General features: G+C 42.4%; 1 protein-coding gene across 1 annotated transcript in view; it reads left to right on the top strand.

Annotated features, from left to right (window-relative positions):
• LOC147672121 (ribokinase-like) overlaps positions 1-22699 on the top strand; it is a 518130-nt gene that overhangs the window by 102985 nt on the left and 392446 nt on the right. The window contains exon 2 of the mRNA XM_086948020.1: positions 19656-19788. Coding sequence (XP_086804146.1) covers positions 19656-19788 — 133 coding nt within the window. The remainder of the gene's footprint in view (positions 1-19655; positions 19789-22699) is intronic.

The following is a 22699-nucleotide window of genomic DNA, read 5'->3' as shown; positions in this document are numbered from 1 at the left end:
TTAGTTTCTCGGCAGATTACAAGAGCAGTCGACACTGAGGGAGGACAGAGCACATGGCGAGCACATGGCTAACTAAAATGGCTGGCAGAAATACAAAATGGCTTTCAGCTCATGCTAACAAATCCGTCCAATATTTAACACCTCTATGTTATCAGGCACAGATATAGACAGGGATCGGTCAGTCAAGGCTGTGCTTGGCTCGTGTGTTGTTTCACCCTATGACGCTGTTCCAAATCAGAATCAGGGACCGGAGCAGGCCACAGCAACCGGGGCATCTAGAGGGTACACTGGGACCCACAGGAAGGCAACTCACCCCTACGCTTCACTAGACGCGGTCACTGCCAAAGATCGGTGAGATTAGGAAAAAACACAAATGGGCTTTATTTTTTATTTATTCTTATTTGCTTCCTTGATCTATTTTGTCAAGCTGGAGACTCCCAAGGCTGTCTAGTTTCAGTGCTCGTTGTTTCAACAATGTAAATTGGAACGGGCATGGGGCAGTCCTGATAGAAACAAGGGTATTGCTCCTGATCCTTGGGGCATACATGGTGAAGGCGGCTGCCTTGTTTTTACTTTGCTTCTTCATCTCCAGTCTGATGGTGTCCTGGCTGTGGGTGTGCTGAGAGCCACTGGAGATGGTGAGCGTGCCAGCCAAATAGGTTGTAATGGCTTTGTAAATGGTGCAGCTGGGTTTGAAGATGGTGCACACTGGTAAAGGGAATCTGTGGAGCTCCATCAGGGTGGGAGTAATGTGGTCCTATTTCTTTTAACCTTTGATGAGGTGTGCTGCGGCCTGGAGGATGCCCTAAAGCGGGGAGCATTTGTGTTGTCTCAGAGGCTTTGGAGCAGGATTTTGCCACCATCGCGATACAAGAATTAAAGGCCATAAACTGCAGCACTGAAGTCACTTTCTGTGAGGAATGGTTTTTTGGAGACTTGCAGAGTTAAACTTCTACACCTCTGTGAAGATGAGAGTGGAAGGATTGTGAACTACGCCAAGACAGTGAATCCAGTTGTGGCTGGAGGAGTTATTCAAGAGGTGTTTGGTATGTTTTGCTGAGGATCCATCTTGATGCCAGGCTTCTCATTATGTATCATAGCATCAGCTTGTAGTTGTCTGGTGCAGCTGGCTGGAGCTGGTGGTGGACGGGGCACTCCTTAAATGGGCCATTTAGTGAATGATAGCATAAGATAGCGCAAAACCCCAACAGACGCCATCAAACAAAGCAACAGTCCAGACCAGCGTTTCCCAAACTGTGGTCTGCGGACCCCCAGGGGTGGATGACACATTCCCAGGGGGTCAGCAGGACTTGAGTGCCTAACGTAAGAGGTGTGAATGTACTTGGCGCCTGGGCGGCAAGACTGCAATACAATCTGGCCCCCAGGCTCACAGCACATGAGAGGTGTGAATATTGCTGGCGCTGGGGCGGCAAGACTGCAGTGAAATCTTCAGCTATAGGTGCAAGCTGAAGGGTGATTGCCCTTATATTGTGTTATTTACTGCTGTCCATCACCCGACGCCGAGATTGAAGACCATTGGCGGCTGGAGCACGTCGAACGGGCAGGAGGGCTCTTCTTCTGGAACTGCATGTAAGTGTTTAATTTGTCTGTATTTCCCTCGTTTTTTGTGCCTTTCTGCCCTCTGTTCCACTAATTTTTTGTGCCTTTCTGCCCTCTGTTCCACTTGTTTTCCCTCGTTTTTTGTGCCCTTCTGCCGTCTGTGCCACTCGTTTTCCCCCCGTTTTTTGTGCCTTTCTGCCCTCTATTCCACTTGTGTTTCCCTCATTTTTTGTGTCCTTCTGCCCTCTGTTCCACTCTTTTTTTGTGCCCTTCTACCTTCTGTGCCACTTGTTTTTTCCTTGTTGTTGTGCCCCTTTTGCCTTCTGTTCCACTCGTTTCCCCCGCCGCTGTGCCCCCTGCGGCCCGCCCCCTGACTGCCCACTGCCCATTCGCTGCCCCTTATCACAATAACTGTAACTTATTATAGTTATCGTTGGATTGTAGTTGTTGCACTTTTAGATCTTTTCTTCTCAATTCAATAAAAAAAATTAATTAAAAAGAGTTCTTTGTTTTAGAATAACAAATTCCCCCTGTCAAACTATACTAACAAGTAAACTCTTCTGCCACTTCTTTATTATAACTTTCCAGCATGCTGCAGACTTCTGTACAGCACAGCTTAAAGACATAGGCAAAGTCAATATATCTGGCTAAACACTTATAAGGTCCCAAATGCGAGACCTATTGGCTATGCCAATGCTTGTTCTTTCAGCCCCACCTCGCCCCTGCTTCTAATTTTAAAGAGGACTGTAATGGAAATACTTATCTGATAGACTCATAGAAGTGAGGACTGTACCACTTACTCTTCCGGGGGAGACTGAGCTGTAATTCAAAAAGTGTTTTGCTGCAACAAAAGAATCAATTACATATCACTGATCACCAGGTTGACAAAGTAATATATTTCTGTTTGGAGATTCGTTTGCACACAAACAAAGACCTACTCCCCTGCCGACTTTGAACAGGGCCCTCCTGTCATGCGAGGTCAACCTCGAAGCTGGTCAACCGGGTTTGAGTCTCAGCAGGGACGCTCAACATCCTGTGATTCTGGGCAAATCACTTAATCTCCTAGTGCCTAACAAAAATGAATGTGTCCATCTGTTAGAAAACTGGTGGTCATGTAAAGTGCTCTGATTCCTGATATCCTCGGGTCTAGTTTGCTCTATATAGAACTCTTTAAAAAAAAAAACTGTATGAAGGTTCACAGGTCTGAACCTGGAGGAACCAGTCGCTGGGGTCTTCGGGGAGCTACGAGTTGCCCCTGTGTAAAAATCCTATTTGTGTATGACTGAACGGTTGTGGAATATGCTCCCTTATCAGGACCACTTAATAGACACTGTGTATCCTTTGTGGTTTGTTGTTGGCAGGGGATGGAGGCAGTGGGCATCTTAACAGGAGAGGGTATCGTCAGGTACCACGTGAGGCCTCTCTAAAATATGCCTTAACTGCACTGCTCACCCATTGGTGGTGAAATGTTGTTCTACTGTCTGTGACTAAAGATTATTCCTAACAGGTGTTTATGGTAATTGGCATAGCATTGTTCCATGATCTTGCAGAAACAATATGTCTCCTGTGCAGATACCATACTGCCATCTCTTGCACTTCCACGAGGAACTCCTACTATAGGGCTTAAATTGCTCTATAGACTGGACTCATCGATTTGTGTACTCTCTTGTTAGAATTTTCACATTGGTTGCTTCTTGGTTTCTTCCCATTAAAATTAAACTGAACAAGTGGAATTATCTTGAAGCAGTGTACATAAGATTCTCATATCCATGCATATGATTTTCTAGTGTCCTCTGTCTTTTCAACAAGTGCTGATACAGTGTTAAAATCTTCTTACAGGTGCTGCTTCATCTGTAAAAGTTAAAGCATATGTAGTCCGGAAACATCTGATGAGGGCAACCTGTAGTAGGTAAAGTAGTGAAGGTCTACTACGTGCCTCACCAAAAAGCTTTGATAGAAATTAATTCCATAACCTGTTGTGAAATAGACTTGTCATTTGTATCCCAAACATAAGGAAGATGAATCGCTGGCTTAACCTTAAGCACTGAAGAAATCAATGATGGGCCATCATGGTCAAAACAAAGTGATTTAAGTGAAAAGAAAAGGAAGTGTCGCAGATAAGATGGTGAATATTTACTAATGGGTTTCAGATGTTCAGGTTCAGAACATGAACTGCAACCGCAATGCGTGCTATGTTATGAAATGTTGTCAAATGAGGCCATGAAACCTTCTAAATTACGAAGACACTTGGAAACTAAGCATAAAGAACATGCAACTAAATCCATAGAATTCTTCAAGAATAAAGAGCAAGAGCTCGTAAAAGGTAGAAAAATAATTAAGAAAACTGCAACAGGATCTGATAATGAAAATGCTCTGAAAGCTTCATATGACGTGTCAATGCTATTAGCAAAAGCTGGAAAACCGCTTACAATTGCTGAAAAATTAATAGTAACTGCTGCTAAAGCCATGGTGACAGCAATGGTTGGAGAAAAAGCAGCCAAAGATGTACATTTGGTGCCATTATCTAACAACACTGTAAAAAGGTGAATTGACAACATTTCAGACAACATAAAGGAACAAGTAGATGAAAGTACAGACATAGCAAATAAAGCTCATCTCCTGTGCTACGTTAGATACAATTTTGAGGGGAACATTATTGAAGATTTATTGTTCTGCCGCTATTTGATACATACCACTGCTGAAGAGGTCTTCAACAGTTTTGATGATTTTCTGACATCAAATGGAATTCAGTGGTTCAAATGCATAGGAATCAGCACAGATGGGGCACGTGCCATGTCTGGGAGACTAACTGGACTTGTAGCACGAATAAGGGAAATTAACCTTCACTTGTATGGCATCATTGTTGCATTCATCAAAATTCATTAGCCACTAAGAAGATACCAGAGGAATTAAAAAAGGTCTTGAATGAGTCAGTCAAAATTGTAAATTTTATCAAAGCTAGGTCACTAAATTCAAGGCTTTTTGAACAGCTTTGTCAGTCCATGGATAGTGATCATCCAGCTTTTGCTGCATACAGATGTCCGATGGCTGTCTCGTGGTAGAGTTTTGTCTCGGCTTTTTGAATTAAGAGATGAAATCAGAGTGTTCTTCACTGAACTGGAATCTCCATTTCCACTTCATGAGCGCTTACATGACTATACTTCGCTAGCTATGCTGGCATATATGGCAGACATCTTCACCCATTTAAATGCACTCAATTTGAATATGCAATGAATAGGTATCACAATTTTTTATGTCCAAGACAAGATTGAGGCAATGACAAAAAAAAAATTGACTTATGGACTCCTCGCTTATCACAAAGAAATGTTGATTCTTTTCAGAACCTTAAGACATTCTTGGAATCTGCTGATGATGAATTATCAAACAAAGTCTTATAATTTTTTATCCAGCATGTCCAAGATATGCGGTGTAGTTTTCGTCAGTACTTTCCACTTCCAGATGAAAGCAAAAACTGGATTAAAGATCCTTTTAATGTAGATATTGACAATTTAATGGGGCTGATGGCATCTGAAGAAAACGGTTCGATTAAAATCTCTACAGATAGTACACTTAAACTTCAATTCAAGGAAAAGTCTCTGAGTCTGACAAATTTTTAGCTGCATGTACGAACAGATTACCCTGAATTATCGTACAAGGCACTTAAGGTTTTACTTCCTTTCCCCACCACATATTTATGTGAGAAAGCTTTCTCAAATCTTATGTACCTTAAAAATAAGTGCAGAAATCGCTTGCAAAATGTTGAATCTGACCTAAGGACGCGCGCATTAATTGAAAGGCCGCGCAATCTGTAAGTGAGACTTGCCTCGCTTTTCTCTTGTAAAGTTTTGTTTTTAATCTGCACCAGTGACTTTTGTTTTAAAATTGCACAAACCACAAACCGTCAGCTTTGCTGATAGCACTCACCTCGCTCAACCGCGGGCTTTAGGCCTGATTGTTGTGGAGGGTGTTGGGCGGAATCAGTTCTCCCTGATCATGCGCTATTAGCAGGACAAGTAGAGGTGGAACTCTGACGGTCACAAGATCTAGAGCCCGTCCACTACTTCAAGCAGATGACAGGCAACCTGCGCAGTGGACGCACGCAGCGGGGGCGCTGCTGGCGCGCCGAAGGCGCGCCAAAGGCAAGCCCGTCTGCGCCTGTCTGCGCACGTCCGTGCCCGAACGGGGCCAGGGTCGTGCTCTCATCGGAACAGATTTTAGCTCTCAGTCCCCCTATTTTAAAAGGATGTCAAATTTTTTCAGCCGTAAACATAGCTAGCAAAATATGCTCTTGTTGCAATTTCTCCCTTTCAAAGCATCAGCCTTACCCCCCTACAACTAAAAGATATACTTTGCAAAGTCTTCATACAGCTCCCCACACTGAGAACTGTATGTTTCTCAGTCTAAACTGTCGCTCACTCCCTAAACACAAGCTAGACATTTTTAACCTACTCTGTGATGCTCTATTCCTTACTGAGACTTGGCTTCATGAGAGCGCTGGACCTGACATAGCTGCAGCTCTACCACCCAATTATGCCATTGCTCGCAAAGACAGAGCACTTAAAACAGGAGTGGGCATAGCGATTATTTTCAAAAACCATCTGCAATGCAGATTTGATCCTTTGGACATTCCTAACTGCGAAACCGCCCTTTTTAAATTAGCACGTAATCCAAACTTCACGCTCACTGGCTTGCTTGTTTACCACCCTCCCGGGAACCCGACACCATGGGCTACTTCTTTTCCCAGCTATATCACCCCTTTACACATGAGCTACGAAAACTTTTCTCTCATCGGTGACCTAAATCTACACCTAGATGACCTATCCAATTGAGCATGTAGCAATTTCATTGCTGACTTAGCTGCTCAGAACATCAACTTACTAAACTTTGGCCCTACACATAAAGCAGGGCATCTGTTGGATCCAATTTTCTCCAGCCTCTCTGAAATTAAATGCAACTCTGCAATTCCCATATGTTGGTCTGACCACTTTCTTTCTAAATTTAGTTTCACCCCGCCAACCTGCTCTACCCCTTTCTTTTCCCCTCTGCTGACTCCGAAAAGTAATTGGAAAAAACTCGATTTATTTGCTCTAAATAACACTTCATGCTCTAACGTTCCCTCGGCTGTCCAGCAAGCTGACGCTCTTGCCATAAATATACATAATTGTCTCTCCAGCACCATAGATTTCTGTCTTCCTCTCTCTCATAAAAACTTAACCATCGTCCTCCAGCACCATGGTTTAATGACTCCCTTAAAGTGGAAAAATCCAAATGTAAAGCTTTAGAACGTAAATGGCGGACAAACTATGCACCTGAATTGAAACTCATCTACATCAAGGCAAGAAATAACTATCATAATTTATGCAACATGGCTAAGGCCATCTTCATTTCTAAAACCATCACTGAAGCCGCCAATCGCTCTAAAACTCTCTTCGGATTGGTGAGAGAATTGGCCGGTTCTAAAACAATCGTAAATCCTTTGCCTTTAAATGAACGTCAGTGTGACAATCTTGCTCAATTTTTCACACAAAAGAATGAAAAAAATCATTTAGAAATGGCTAACTCAAACTTATGCAGACCTCCTCAGGCCAAATCTGCAACCCTGACCTGGGTCCCACCCCCACCTGACATCACTACTACTTCACACTGTAAAGCCACCTCTGAGTCCTCCACCCCTACAGCATACTTAGATTCTTGGCCCCTTCTGAATATTGATGGACTCAAAACTATCCTACATAAAGTAAAATATGGCTCACCCAAGGATCCCCTCCCAATCACCACTATGAAACAGCTAGATACCCCTCATCTGCAGGTGATTCTCAATGCCTTGAACGCCTCACTGCTAGAATCCACAATACCTGCACACTGGAAACACGCAATGGTGACCCCCTCCTAAAAAAAAACGACGGCAGACCCTGAAATTCTCGCCAATTATAGACCCATTTCTCTCTTGCCAGGCTTTTCCAAAATTCTCAAAAGACATGTCCATTCCCTTCTCTCACAGTTTACTGAAACAAATATTATTTTCCACCCCTCTCAATACGGTTTTCATGCCGGCTTTTCCACTGAGACAGCACTATTAGGAGTTACCGAGAGGCTGCATCACTATCTTGACGCTGGACAGACAGTCGCACTCATTTTGCTAGACCTCAGTGCGGCATTTGATACTATCTCCCATCACTTGTTAATCCACACACTAAAATCCTTTGGCATATGCAACTCTGCTCTGGACTGCATTACCTCCTTTCTGGACAATCGTACATTTCAAATTTTCACGCCCACAGATTGCTCTAAAACTTACACATCACCTCATGGGGTACCCCAGGGCTCGATCCTCAGCCCACTGCTTTTTAATCTGTACGTCAGACCTTTGGCAGAAATTGCGGATCAGGCCGGTCTAACTCTCTTCACCTATGCTGACGATTCCCAGATTATTTTCTCCCTCTCTAATTCTGACCCCCTCGCACCCTCTTGCCTTAAACAAGGCCTTAGTAGTATTTCTAATTGGATGACCCAAAATCACCTTAAGCTGAATGGCGAGAAAACTGAGGTTCTCATCCTGGGTAAGAAGAAAGACCTCTGGAGCCCCTCTCACTGGCCGGTTGAGATAGGTAAGCTTCCCAAGCCATGTAGCCAATTTCGGAACCTGGGCGTCATTATTGACGACTCATTGTCCATGCACCAGCAAACAGTTAAGCGTTATGCTTCACCCTCTTAAAATGGCTTAGAAAAATCTTATGGATGCTGCCTGTCACCACTCAAAAAACCGTGGTCCATGCACTTATTACATCACGGCTCGATTACGGCAACATTCTTTACCTTGGCTCAAACAAGGCCGTGACCCGTAGACTTCAGCGTGTCCAGAATTCTGCAGCTAGACTCCTCTGCAGAATTCCCGGAGCTTCCCCTATTTCCAGACACTTACGTGACCTACATTGCCTCAGGGTGGAGACCGCATCAAGTTCAAAGCCCTGAGCTATATGTTCAAAATCAAGGCAGGCACTGCCCCTCAGTACCTTCAAGCACTTGTCCGCCCCCATGTTCCCTCCCGTCACCTACGGTCTGAAACCATGGGCAATTTTGTTGTGCCCAGGGTCAAACTCTCCAGAATTGGGGGAAGATCTTTTTCCTACCTCGGTCCATCCCTCTGGAATACTCTGCCCTCTATCATCCGCAAAGAAACTGACTACACTCACTTTCACAGAGCTCTTTAGACCTGGCGTTTTGATCAATAAATCCATCTGACTGCCTTGCGATTTCTGCTCTCTTTCCGTCATGGCGCCGGGAAACCTTTTTTGGGTAGCTGTAGCCCCTTACAAATCCAATAAATAAATAAATAAATAAATAAGGATTCAACTTTCTGAAATGAAACCAAACATTGAAAAGTTAGTAGCCGAAATGCAATACCATCCTTCCCATTAAAATTTTTTGATTTTTGCATATTTTTCAATATAAGTATTTGTTTGGTGGGTACTTGTTTGTGTATTTTGTGCGAATTACTGTTTTAATTTTTTGAAATTTAAATTGTACAAATTGTTTGGGGGTCCCCGGCCTCCAGTAGTGATTCAGTGGGGGTCCTCAGGAGCAGGGCTGGACTGGGAACCAAAACTGGCCCTGGCAAAGTGCTCGGTAGCCCCCCCCCGCCCCGGGGGTCGGGGGTGCCGCCGAGCTCTTTGCAGGGGCCGGTTTTCTGCTGATTTTGTTACAGGGCTGATTTTGCAGCTATGCTGCAAAAACGTCCCTGTAACAAAAACGCCCCCCAGGGGCCCAACACCGGCCCCCACCCTTGCGGCGCACTGGGGGATTGCCCAGTGCCCGCTACGGCCAGTCCGGCCCTGCTCAGTAGTCAAAAGTTTGGGAACTACTGGTCTAGACTGTCTGTTGTGATTGTTAGCGAAGCCGGGCTGACTAAAGAGAACATTTTTTCTCTGCACTTGATAGCTCCTTTCAGGAAACATACTTCCTTCACAGAATCTTCCTTCACGCAATAATTTCTGAAAATGTCAGTAAAGAGAGTTACTGTGGTTTAGACTTCAGCACACCAAACTGGTAGTAATGAAATCCAGTATTTGTAAAGCGCTTAATTATCAGAGGGTGTCAAGGCACTGGGGGCCGTCAGGAAGATTAAGTACGCTACTGCCCAGACTCACACGGTTCTGGACTAACCTGCCGCAGGCACCGCGGATCGAACCGGGAACCCCGTGGTCCGGAGTCAGGTGTCCTGGCCGCTGCGCCACACCTCTTCTAGTAGTAGAGGGGTCCAGCCAGCATGAATGTGAGAAACAGATATGGCTCCAGGGCAGGGGCTGGGTGCTAAGGTTGGTCCTTAAGGTTCAAAATATAAATCTTTTACTATAAGCTTATAACAGAATGTGATGAAGATGTTTAAGCTGGTAAAAGCAGGTCAGAGAAGCCTGCCAATTTCGTGGCTCCAGCATGTACAAGCCCACACCCAAATTAAATGTTTTTCATCAAATTATTTTAAGGCATTCTCCAATCACACAAGACCAGAAAGTGGGTAGTTGTAGGTTTCCACTGCCACCAGTGAACATCACCTCAGTTGTATCAAAGTTAAGTTTAAGACAATTGTTGCTGGTCCAGTCTCCAAGTGCCACCGTAGACTATTACACGCTGTGGACACCCCCAGATCCTAAGACAGCCTGATGCAGATCTGTGTGTGTTAACTGCATATGTGTTTGAAATGGAAGTCACAGGAGGAAAGGGAGCAACACAGATGTTAAATCAACTCTAAGACAGCAATGCAATGGAAGCAATTCAAACAACCAAAGGTTTGTAAACCGAATGAAGGCGGGACACCGCTTTATTCTGTCTGTAGGATAACCGAGGAATCGCTGATGAACTTCCATTTGGTTCAACAGGATATTGTCCTTCATAGTTCTCATGGATGGCTTTCTCTTTGAGTTTAATTCCTCAAATGAGTATAATTTGACACTTTCATTCTGTTTGGTCACTGTTCTAACTTCTTGTGTGCCAGGTAAGAGCCTCATTTGTTTACCTATGTAGGTATGGTGGTTCTTTGCCACTTTGACGTGAACCAGTACCACCATTATTGGCACTATATTTAGCAAATATAATACAATAATAATGGTTTCTTTGTTCTATTACCAATGTGGGTATGGATTAACTAATATGTTCAGTATTTCAAACAATAATAATTTTTTGTTGTGTTAATGCATTTAGTGGAAAATTTGTGCCATATTTATATTTTCCTGGTGGAGACTTGGGTGAACTTTCACGCTCCTCACCAGGTTGGTTGACATGCAATCAGTTGTGTTTGTATTTCAGTTTTGGTTTAAAAATACTGTTAGTATTAATAGCATAATTTTGCAACTTATGTGTCTGAACGTTTGAGAATGGTCTGTGAATACTTCCTATACAGCGTCATTGTAATTCCCCATTATTTTATAATTCTCTTGTATTGGTATTCAGCAGCACTCCTTCTCAAGCCTGGGTTCAGATATTCTACTGTTCCTCCCTGGTTCATATCTTGGGCATTACAGGGTGCAAATGCTCATTCTTTCACCCCTGAAGTAGAAATTCTTTTTTTACTTGCCCCTCCTTTAATCAAAAACTCTAATTTGCCTGTCTCTGCTTTTGTGGCCGCTGGGAGTATGAACTCTGCACCTTAGGCACCTGTGTTTTTTGACAAATCAACATCTCAATCTCAATGTCCTTTCGCTTCTCCTGATGTAATTCAAATTCCTATGATTTTACATTCGCCAAGACACCTTCGGGTATTAGTGCGTTCAATAAATTATATTATTATTATATTAACATTAACATTAATGTAAAGTACTCTGGTGTGCCCAGAATCACACACGGCCAGCCCCTCCGGAGATTGGGCTGTGAGCAGCTTTGTCATGAATGTCGTTTTCATTATATCCTTCAGATTCTCGGCTTGTTCCACCACTACCTTGTGTATTTTATTCATTCTTAGATCTCCTTCTGCTCATGCCATTTCTCTCTTTAATGTTATTCTCTCTCTCTAATGTACAGCACTGTGAAGTTGGTACTTTTCTCTCCTAAGACGTTCTCCCTTTTTGTAGGAAGATCTTCGTATCTCATTCTATGCACCCCATGCAATCCCTCTTCATCCCTAATCCTGGGCGTCACAGCCTTCCACCTCCATTTTAGGTTGTGTGGACTCTTGGACATCCTTCTGTTGGGTGCAGCGTGTCAACGCCACGCCACCACTCTTGCCTTCGTTTCCATTTTACCAATCCTTCAAGATGAGCACAGCTGCCACCAAGTGCCTCTTCCTTACGATCGCTAAGAGCGGTTCCACTTCTAGGGGCTTACTCTACGGGATTTGATGGAGTTCCTCCATGTGTGGGCATACGCATAATCTACAATAGTTTAACCCCTTCGATGCTTGTGACGGAACGGTTCCATCACGAGCACCGGTTGGGCTGTGCTTATGACGGAACTGTTCCGTCACGGCCACGCCCGTTTCTTAGAACCATCAGCACTGCGCGAAAATTCGCGCCGCGCTCAAGGTGTTAAATAGTCATGAATAGAAGACACTTACAAAACGTTGGCTTTTCCTTGGGTAGTTTATACCTCAGTTTCAGTGGAGGTCTTCTTCCTCACATCCTGACGGTTCTGTTTTAGGTCACCCCATTCCTCACTGTTTGGTCCCAAGAATAGTACATGCCTCATGCAACCGAAGAGTCTGATTCACCAAAAAAAGGTCACCCGCCAAGGCTCTCATCCATGAGATACTCTTGTTCTCTGTGCAATACGTTATGATAACGATACATTAACATATTGTTGAGGTGACCATGTACCTCAACAGTTTGTTAGTACATCATTACCATTACCTAATGCACAGCACCAAAGAGGAAAAGAATACACCCTAAGGCATTATGGCATTAAAAGATGCAGCGGAACAGAGAGATTGGCTTACTGTGGAAAAAGAAAGTTTTTCAACCCTCTTCTAAGACTGCGATGTTCTGGATCAGGCAATAGTGGTAGGGAGTTCATCTGCTTGTCTGAAAAGTATGAGTAGGCCCGGTCCCCCTTATTCACTTGGGACATTCTTACACAAGCATTGGCAAAGCCAGTAGGTTTGACCTTGGCAAGATGGTGCCACAGTTAATTTCTTTATTTTTATAAGAATCATATACCCAACCATATGCTTGTAATAACAATTTCGAATAAAAGAGAATATACCTTTTGTGTATCATTTTACTAGAACAATATGAGCACATCCTGGCAGTTAGGTGAACAGAGAGCAGTTAAAAAGCCCCCCTTAGTTTAGAAGTGTCTTTCAACTGATAAAAACATCTAGTCTATAGGCTTGAGTATCAGTATAGTTTAGCCAACAGGCACACAGTGTTTTGATTTTGCCAGATTGCAAAGCAGGCCTCCAAAAGGAGCAGGTCCTGGTTATAATGTGAGCATGTACACAACCTGAAACCTTAGGTTTCAGTAAGTTCGGGCCAGTGTCACATATGCATGCTAAAGAAGGATGGAGAGATGTTTGACTCTTGGTTAAGTTCCTAAAACTTGTAGTGCCAACTGCTTGTTTCTGCTGAGCAGCACAGAATGATAACTAGAGTTAAAAGCCAATGACTGAGCTGAATACATTGGACAAACCTCTCCCTCCTTCACTCGTGATTCCTCTCATATCAACCATGGACAGACACCACCGCAGATGTCCTCATCAGTGGTGGAAGCCGCCCTGATGCTGAGGTTAGATTCAATAAGGTACTGCAGCCAGATAATTGCTGGGTACTTCATTACTGTAATTGGGATTAGCTTTAGTTAAACTGATCGCCAATCATGCAGAATGCGGAAGGTACTATTGTCTTTCATCTACCTGGGTACTACATTTGTCATAAAAGATGAGCTTATATTGCAAGCAGCTGGCCTGTCGGTGACATGCTTGCCTCACTAGCTAATGAGGGAGTATATATTTAGCAAATCTGGGGTGATGCTGGTGTTTCAGCAGGTTCCATGTCCAAAGTCAGCAGACCAGGCTGGTCCAGTTGTAGCTGGTGTGGGGTTACCCTGTCAGTAATTGGCTGAGTAGCTAAAATATAGAAGACTCTGCTTCTGCCCAGGCTGAATTCCTGCGCCCGCCCTGCATCCGTCCGCTGTTGTGGACAGTAATTGAATTCTTCTAAAGGGGCAGCCACTCCTTGGCGGCAGCATGGTAGGAGAGAAGCAGCAGTGAAGACACCATCTTGGTAGTAATGCTATTCTGCCTGGCTGCCCTTCAGGCCACCAGGCTGCAGCGACACATAGTGGACGCCCCTCAACACGTTGCCGATTGTTAAGATCCCCTTTCCTGGTGGTCACGAGCAGCCTCTGACAAAAGGGGGATCTAGAGCAGTCCCTGACCATTTGCGCACCAGAGGGAAAGTTATCCTAGGGATTACATTGTACCTTGGGGTGCCACAGTGATGGGAGTTGTCCCCTCTGTACCCAGGCATGGTCAGTACTCATTAATGTTGTGAGCCCCAGTGAGGAGGGGACAGGAGCTAGAGCCAGCTCTAAGGTGAAGAGCTCCCTCCAGCTCCTCCAGGCTATATAAAAATTGGGCAGCGAGTACAGCCACCTGAGCCCCACATGACGGGGTCAGCAGGCCAGTGAAAGAGGTAGGGATACTATCATCTGATTGGCCCTATCCCTGCCTCCACAAGTGACTTGCAATTACCCGCCGTCCTCTGAGCACAAATAACCCACAACCGGTTTTGGGCTTCTTTGACCTCCTCAGTGATGAGTAGCTTAAGTCTTGTTGCATGTTTTGGTACACGTCTCACTTAGGGACATTCACAAAGACACTTCCACGACGCGTATCCTCATGGTGTGATATCACAAGCTGCCCTACCCTGAAAGCACATTTCCACACCTCCTGCCCAACCTGTATTTGTGAACCCCATTCTATGTAAATTACTGCACGTGTGACTGTTCCCAGCCATGTCGGCTCGCATCCGTGTCGCTAGGTAAGGTGCTCAGCGGGGACAGGCCAACACAATATAAATGGCACGCTATAATAGTAGACAATGCCATTCTTACAGCACTGCCATCGGTCTAAAAGTTGCTGTATCCCTCAACATTCCTTACCACATCCATATAGTCGTCGCCTCTAATCACTTAAATGTCAATCAAAAGACACCATCCAAAACCTTTTCAGTTTTTAGGATTTTGATTGCCATTAGCTATTTATTTCAGGTAGTGCCTGTATCTTTGTGAATCCTCTCTGTAACAATATTAGCAAGCCAATGGCTGTTCATGCTTAAACCTCAAACATTTCTAAGCTCTTGTTAAGGTTTTGTAATGGAAATCAGAATGAGGTAATTGCTGCTGCTGCTCCAATAAATGACAAGATAATTGATTACTATGAGCAATTTTCTTTTGACTGAATACCTGCTTCAGAGAAAACTACACTTCCAGATGTACATAAAATGCATGATGCAGATTGTATAAATAGATCCTTTTCGCAGTAAATGTGAATACAGTAGACGTAGTCTTGCTGACAGGAGATCAAGACTTCTTATCATTTGTGCAGCATTAATTGTAACGTTTTTAATTCCAGAACCACAATTACCTCTAGTTGCACAGTTTTGCCTATTGCACCACTTTTGTGTGTTGTGGCAAATCCAGATTTAATATTAATAATAATAAGAACTTGGTGTTTTAGCCCTACTGAAGAGTTTGTTCCGACCTACTAGCACAGTCCATTTTTCCAGCGGAATATTATTAATAAAAGTGGATTATTAAAGTGTCTGGTTTGATATCATGACACTGAGAATTAAGTAAGGGGCCAGAACACCAAGGAGGCCTAAACCAACACTCTGCTGCTGCCAAGATATTACAAACTCCGCCCATACCAGTTGCACCACAAAGTACAATTACACCCACCCCATGAATTTTGTGCTGCCTCCCCATCCCCCCTCTTTGTGGCGCCTTGAAGCAGCTTGCCTGCTGCATCCACTGGCCAACATGTCAAGAGTAAAAACATGTATTTATTGTATGCAGCAATAGCCCCTTGGCCCCAGAAGAAGAACAATATGCTTAGAAAATGAGGGGTGGTAAGAAGAAGTACAGAGCAATTACTGGTTACCGAAAGGCGGAAAATTCATGACTAGTACCGACAGCGTGAGAAGAACTGTTTGACGATGATAAGCATGTAGATACGTTTTAGAACAAGCAGGTGAATATCTAACTCTTCACTGCCTTTGAAAAGGCAATGTTTCCTCTGCGTCTTTGAATAGGTAAGAGACGGTGTTCTAGATTCGAGATACAAGGACTGAGAAGTCCTGGCCACCAGCTCCTGCCTTCCTAAAGCGTAAATGCATACATATTTGAGGTACCATGAGTGTTTGTCCTGAGGGAACTGGAGTGTTGAGAAGAGGCAAATGACCTCCCTGCACCAAAAGCAGTGGCCAGAGGGTGAGAAAAGTCCCCAACTCTAAGGCGAATCCATGTGTCATCAGCATGGCTATTAAAGGTGAAATCAAACTAATAAAGTAATGAGTCAGTGGACGCAGAAAAACCTATACAAAAAGAGTACCTACTGCACGCAGCACCACACAATCTCAAAAAAACTACTGAGGTTTAGTAAGCCACCATGAGAAGATTTTTAAAAAATGTAAACAAAAGATGAACATAAGGTTTTAGCAACAGTGTTGACACCACCCTGAAGGTTGTTAGCTAATAGCAAATCTGGTTTTATTGTTATTTTTATCTCATTGAATTCCAATTCATTGTTCCTCTTCCATCCAATTGAAAGCGAACCAGTCATGGCCACACGTATCGATGAGTTATTAGCCACACTTTGCTTGTCCTCTGTGGTCAGCTGGAACATACAGCCGGAGATCTTGAGGAAACCTCCATATTTCTTGACAAAGAAGTTCAAAATTATTGCATACCGTGCAGATCCCAGTGAATCCAGAATGCATGTGTAGCGAGCACGCCACATGTGAGCTGTACAAAAGGATTTTGATTAGTAATACTCTCATCGCCTCTCAGTAGCATTGAATCAGCTGTACTTACACAGATTAAATTATCGCTAAATATTCTATGGTATCACTATCATAGTAACATGGGAGATTTCAGTACATCTACCAACACCACCTTTCCTTAATATTAATGATGACCTGTCTGTTCCACTGCCGGGACACCAACTCACACTGCTACCATAGCAGATGCTGCGGTCATAGCCTACTTCTTGCAGCTTTACTTTGCCTTCTTTCTGAGCCTGTATGGTGAGCTTCCTAGAACCTCTGGTCACTTTGGACCCTTCAGACTGACTCTCCTTCCAATACGGGATTCCTTTGAACACGGGTTGTCTTTTCAAATTTGTGCTTATTGACCAGATGCATACATGGCTCGCTGCTTCCCATATGTCCTGATGATGATCTATCCCTGAGCTAGGGTCGAAACACCGTCGACACACTCGGCAACTTGAACCCATTCGGAATGAAATGCTCACTGACTTAAAATGTACTGTATATGCAGTGTCATTGACTGTTTAGTCATTTGGTTTTGTTGCCATGCTGCTTTTACACAATGTACGGCTTTAATTGATCACTGTGTGAACACCACGAGCAATGAGTGTGGTTTTATAGCAGCAAATGTGTCATATCCCCAATGTGTGTGCTTCTTTTCATTAAGTGGATACCTGTATGTATTTTATTTACAACAATTTGTTTGTTTTTCCACACGGAGTCACCCTTCTCTGCATACAGCAAGCTTTTTAAGGCACCAATTAGGGATCTTAGGTTTAGGAATTAGTGTAGACCTCAGTGTTCTCACCCTAATTCTAAGCTAGAATGGATCAGTGGGATAATTCAGAGTGGGCATCAGCAGGGAAATCTGACATACAACTCTCATTTTTTATTCATTTATTTTTTTTAACCAATTTTTATTTGCATTTATCAACATTGCATGTATATGCTTCGCATCACTGTCAAGATACATTGTCCCATCACGCAACTAGTATTCACAGTATATTGTAAAGATATCAGCAGGAGTCTTGGTCCATGCGCCAAAAACGAGAGAAAGAAAAATAAAGACCAATAGAACATAGGAGGTCATGCGGCAAGGCCCTCTACAACCTTGGACCCGAATGCCTCAACACACGACTGTCCTTCTACTCACCCACCCGCCAACTACGATCATCCAATCAAGCCCTCGCTGCAGTTCCGCGCATCCATAGATCCACCATGGGAGGAAGATCCTTCTCCTACTTAGCGGCCAGGACCTGGAACTCTCTCCCCACTCACCTCCGCCTTACACAGAACCACCTCTCCTTCAGAAAGCAGCTAAAAACCTGGCTATTCGATAAGTAACGCACCCATCCTCCCCCAAGCGCCTTGAGACCCTCTGGGTGAGTAGTGTGCTATACAAATTCCTGAACTTGAACTTGTATTAGCACGGTTACTGGTGTGAGCCCTTTCCATCTCGGATCCACACTCTTCTCACCAGAGCCTAATATAGCACCTGAAATACTATCAAGATTCATTATAACATCACAGAGGAACATCAAGACATGTGATAGGGAGGTGTTATTACATAGATAGGAAAAACGCAGGGGACAGTATTAGAACGGAGGGACAGAAAAACCCAAGCTGGTGCTTACTGTAAGGAATGAGAGTACGGGGTCGCTGTGTTTCAGACCTGCACGGGATTGCGTAAGTCTGTAAGCATGAACATTAATGCTGACCATCCAGGTCCTCACTGTAAGTTTGTAAATTTGTTAACAGTGCCTCTGCATCCGCTGCTGTAGGATATTTGCATAGTCCGCAAGCCTCCTCTCACTTAAGTGCCACAGCCTCTTACAAATCTCATAATTTTCATCTCAGAAGCCATCACTTCCTGATTTTCGTGAGGCATGCTGAAAATCAGGAAGTGATGGATGCTTTTCTGGTGAAGTATTGACACGCGTTGGGACACAGCATTTAGAATAATCGGGAGAGTTTACAATAACTCAAGCATGACAATACAATCCAAGAGGTTTGTCATCCATTATCCAGCACGCCATTATTTACGGGGATTGCAGTAGAGTGTGGGTCTTCCACATCGAGAATTTAAGAAGGCTTCAAAAAAATTTTCAGAAAAGCACGGTTTGAATCACTGTATAATACAAATTAAATATTCTTTACCCCTGAAGAAGGGTTGTTTAACCCGAAATGCATTGGGGTACTGAATCAAAGTTGGACAACAAGTATGTATGTATAAATATCAAGATACTCAAAAAATACTGTCTGTATCATTTTTTAAAATACTGTTGAACCAATAAAATAATAGATTCAATGAATCTTTAGTACATGTTTTGATTTTGGATTAAGATTATAAATATTTGTAAACATTTGAAAAAACTTTAGGCACGCAGCAGTGCTTTGTGATGTGGGACAGAGCATCTCTGTCTCCCATATTCATATACTCCAGGGAATGTCATGTGACATATCCCAAAGGCTGTTATTGCTCATTCCCTAATGCCCTTTTTCTGTGGCTCCTTCTCAACCCGCATGTGTGAGTTGACTCCTCAGCTCCTCCTTTCTGCGCCTCTTTAATGGATCTGCTCAAAACTTGCAGTGGCAAATCCAAATTGGATAAAAATTGTTTTTGGAAAGTTTTGTGCACAGTTGTCAAACTGCATCAAAGTTTTTGGGCAAAACCCCCCAAACAATTTCATTGGAAAGTCATACCTAACCATAACTGCACAGATGCTATCTTATTTTCTTTGTTACCGCTCTTACTATATGTGGTGAAACTTTACTCAGATCATTCTTTTGCCTAAAATCAAGGTAGCTTCTACTCTTAGACATCATTTTATAAACTGAACATAGGCTTTGACTCCTATGCCCATGCAACAGCCTCATACCCTTTCCTCTTTTTGTTGTTACCAACCGTAGAGTGCATGGGAGAAACCCACTAGGACGGCAGATAGCAATAGGTCTCTGATTAGGATGTCTTGGTCCTTATGTAATGAAGATTAACAATAAATAATCTCTTCTATATCTTTATTCTCAAAACTGTTGGATTTACAGTGAAGATACTGAGAACCAATAGTTCACCCTGCTGAATAGCACTTATTTATTTTGTTTCTTTCTGTCTACTAACAGCCTTACCACGCGTCTGCCAAAAGCAGGGGAAACTATACACGGCCACAAGTTTTTTATTGGATTTGGAGGAAAGGGAGCAAACCAGTGTATCCAGGCAGCCAGACTAGGAGCAAAGACTGCCATGATTTGTAAGGTGAGTGTGTAACTTTACTATCAATACTAAGCCATTTTTACCCACAATCCCAATGTTTTTGGTGTGAACTCTGACACCTCTGTATGCCATGGGGTCAACAGGATTGGTAAACATCCACGTGACATGGAGTCATTGTTAGCAATGTTAGTGACGTAAAATCTATTCTTGAACAGAAGGTTTTTTCATTTTTGAAATGAGTCACAAAGAAAAAACGAATTTCTAATTTATTCTTTTGTGCGAGTATTTTATTAGCTATACAAAGCATTGCATATTTAATAATGATGATTAATTTTGACGGCATTTAAAGTGTCGCTTCTCGAAACGTACTTCCATGTAAGCAGTTGTTTTGCTTTTTAAACCATTTACCTTAGGTTTGAAACAATAATAATAAAATAACATATTTGAGTACTACAATTAATTCCAGAGTCGTTCAGAATTCAGAATTCCTTCTTCAAACATATACAACTCATGATTTATGTAAAAAAAAAAACACTTAAATAAGCATGCGAAAAATGTTCACAGATTTAGCCAATTTCTTACATTTTGATACAGCAGTGAAAAAGCAGGTAACACACCTACATTTTGTTACATTTGGTCCTTCAGGTTTATTTTATTACTTGGCCCAATTTTGAAAATTGCCAAAGTTTAAATATCAAGCACCCCTGCAACTAACTTAGCCATTTGAAACATTAATTTTGAGTGACTGCATTTTGCTTGTGAACCTGTACATTAATCTACAAAAACGAGCTCCCTAATGTTAAACATTTGAAGGAATTCATATTTACCAATGACTTGAGGTACTGCAAGTTTGTGGAGACTTTATTTGGATCTGACTCGTGAGGCATAGCTTGTAAATATTTGAAGTACTGTAGCTTTTTAAAAGAATTTTAAGGATTTTGTATCTGACCCAAGAGGTACCTCTATTAATGACTACTTGAGGTACTGCAGGTTAGTGAATATCTTGCCAGTCTAAAAAAAACTAAACAATAAATCTATCTATCTATCTATCTATCTATCTATCTATCTATCTATCTATCTATCTATCTATCTATCTATCTATCTATCTATCTATCTATCTATCTATAGATAGATAGTTATCAAAAGAATAATCCAATCTCCAGTATGAGAATGAAAACTGGCACTCGTGCTTTCAGGAAACAGACATGTTTATTGGGTCAAGTTCCCCAGATACAGGATCACAGAAGAGCGTTTCGGCAGTGAAACTGCCTTTCTCAATCTGCAATCCACCATCTTGATGCTCAATTTAAGGTTAGCACCAAATAAACAAAGACAACATACTAAACGATTGGTAGCAGCTTTTAAAGTGTATGTATGTTAGTGTGCGACCTTTAAAAAGTTAATAAAACATTTGCTTTTCAGAATTACTAATTATAAAACTCATAGATGAGTCATTTCAAAGGAAAATAAGTCCAAAGTTCCTACTGACACCATTAGTTACCACGGGATATGCTCTCAGCAACACTGATGGAAAGTTGGACTTATTTTCCTTTGTTTTTCTGACAATATATAGTATATATGTGCGTGTGTATGCCTGTATACATATGAGTGTGTGTGTGTATATATATATGTTTTTGTATATGTATATATATATATATATATATATATGGAAAACAAAGGAGGCGGCACAATCAGGATATCTTTGTTAAGCCTTATTTATTTCAAGACTTTCACCCCACCAACGCGTTTCAGCCTCACACGGCCTTGCTCACGGTTGGTTAGTCCCTCTACAGTGTTTCTATTTATACTGGCCCATAGTTAGCCATCTATGAGGCATTATGGGATATGTAGTTTTTGTTACATTTTACGTGAAAAATTAAAATTTGAAAGAAAAGAAAGACTTGGCATGCTTATTAATTTCAGCATGTTGTTAGTAACATAATATAATTATCATAATTCTGGGTCTAGTACCCTAGTCTTTTCATGATGTTCATAGTTTCATCTTTGAAATTATGGGGTATAGTACCCTATTTTCTTCTGAGGTTTTTTAATCCAGGTGAATGTGCAGGTCTTCCCCAAAGTTCATCCCCCTTGGGTGCTTGGTGCGGAGTCTGATGATCATCCGCGACTCCATTTGTCGTAGTCTGCGGACTATGTCTCCCCCTCGTTCCATTTTGTCCAAAACTTTTGCACCAAAGAAATGCATTTGCCTCCAATCTCCATTCTGGCATGTGCTCATGTGTTTGGCAGTGGCATATTGCATGTTGGAGTTTTTTACTGCCCTTATATGTTCTAAGATTCTTTTCTTCAACATGCAGGTCGTGCTCCCCACGTACTTCATTCCACACTTGCATTGAATTATGTAAACAACATTTTTGGAACTGCATGAAATTTGTTGTTCTATTTTCATGGACTTGCCGTTTGGTTCCTCAATCATTTTCATGTTTTTACCAATTTTGCAAGCCTTACAAGAGTTGCAGGGTTGGAATCCATTGCGTTGCGTGTTTAGCCAATTCTGTTTTGGTTTTTCTTGGAAGTGACTCTTAACTAGTAAGTCTTTCAATGAAGTGTTCTTTTTATATGTTATTAGAGGAGCCTTTCCAATAGTGGTTCCAATGTCAGGATCTTTTGTTAGAACATGCCAATATTTTTTCATTATTCGGGCAATGCTTGAACTCTCTTTGCTGTAGGTCACTATTAGTCTTGGAGGAGCATTAGTTTCAGTTTTTTTCGGTTGTTCCATCAGTGTTTGGGTTCGTGTTTTGAGATCAATTTTGCGTTTGCATTTGGTTAACACTCTTTCCTCGTAGCCTCTCGCTCTAAAACGACATTTGCTTTCTTCAATGACTTTCTCTGCTTCTTCTGGTAGGGAGCAATTTCTCTTGAGTCTTGTAAATTCACCATACGGTATACTCCGCAAAAGGGGTGTAGGATGAAAGCTTGTACCATGGAG

This window comes from Lissotriton vulgaris, unplaced genomic scaffold (assembly GCF_964263255.1).
Source record: "Lissotriton vulgaris unplaced genomic scaffold, aLisVul1.2 SCAFFOLD_1500, whole genome shotgun sequence".
Lineage (NCBI taxonomy): Eukaryota > Metazoa > Chordata > Amphibia > Caudata > Salamandridae > Lissotriton > Lissotriton vulgaris.
The sequence above is the reverse complement of the archived record's forward strand: the minus strand, read 5'-3'. Positions and strand labels throughout refer to the sequence as shown.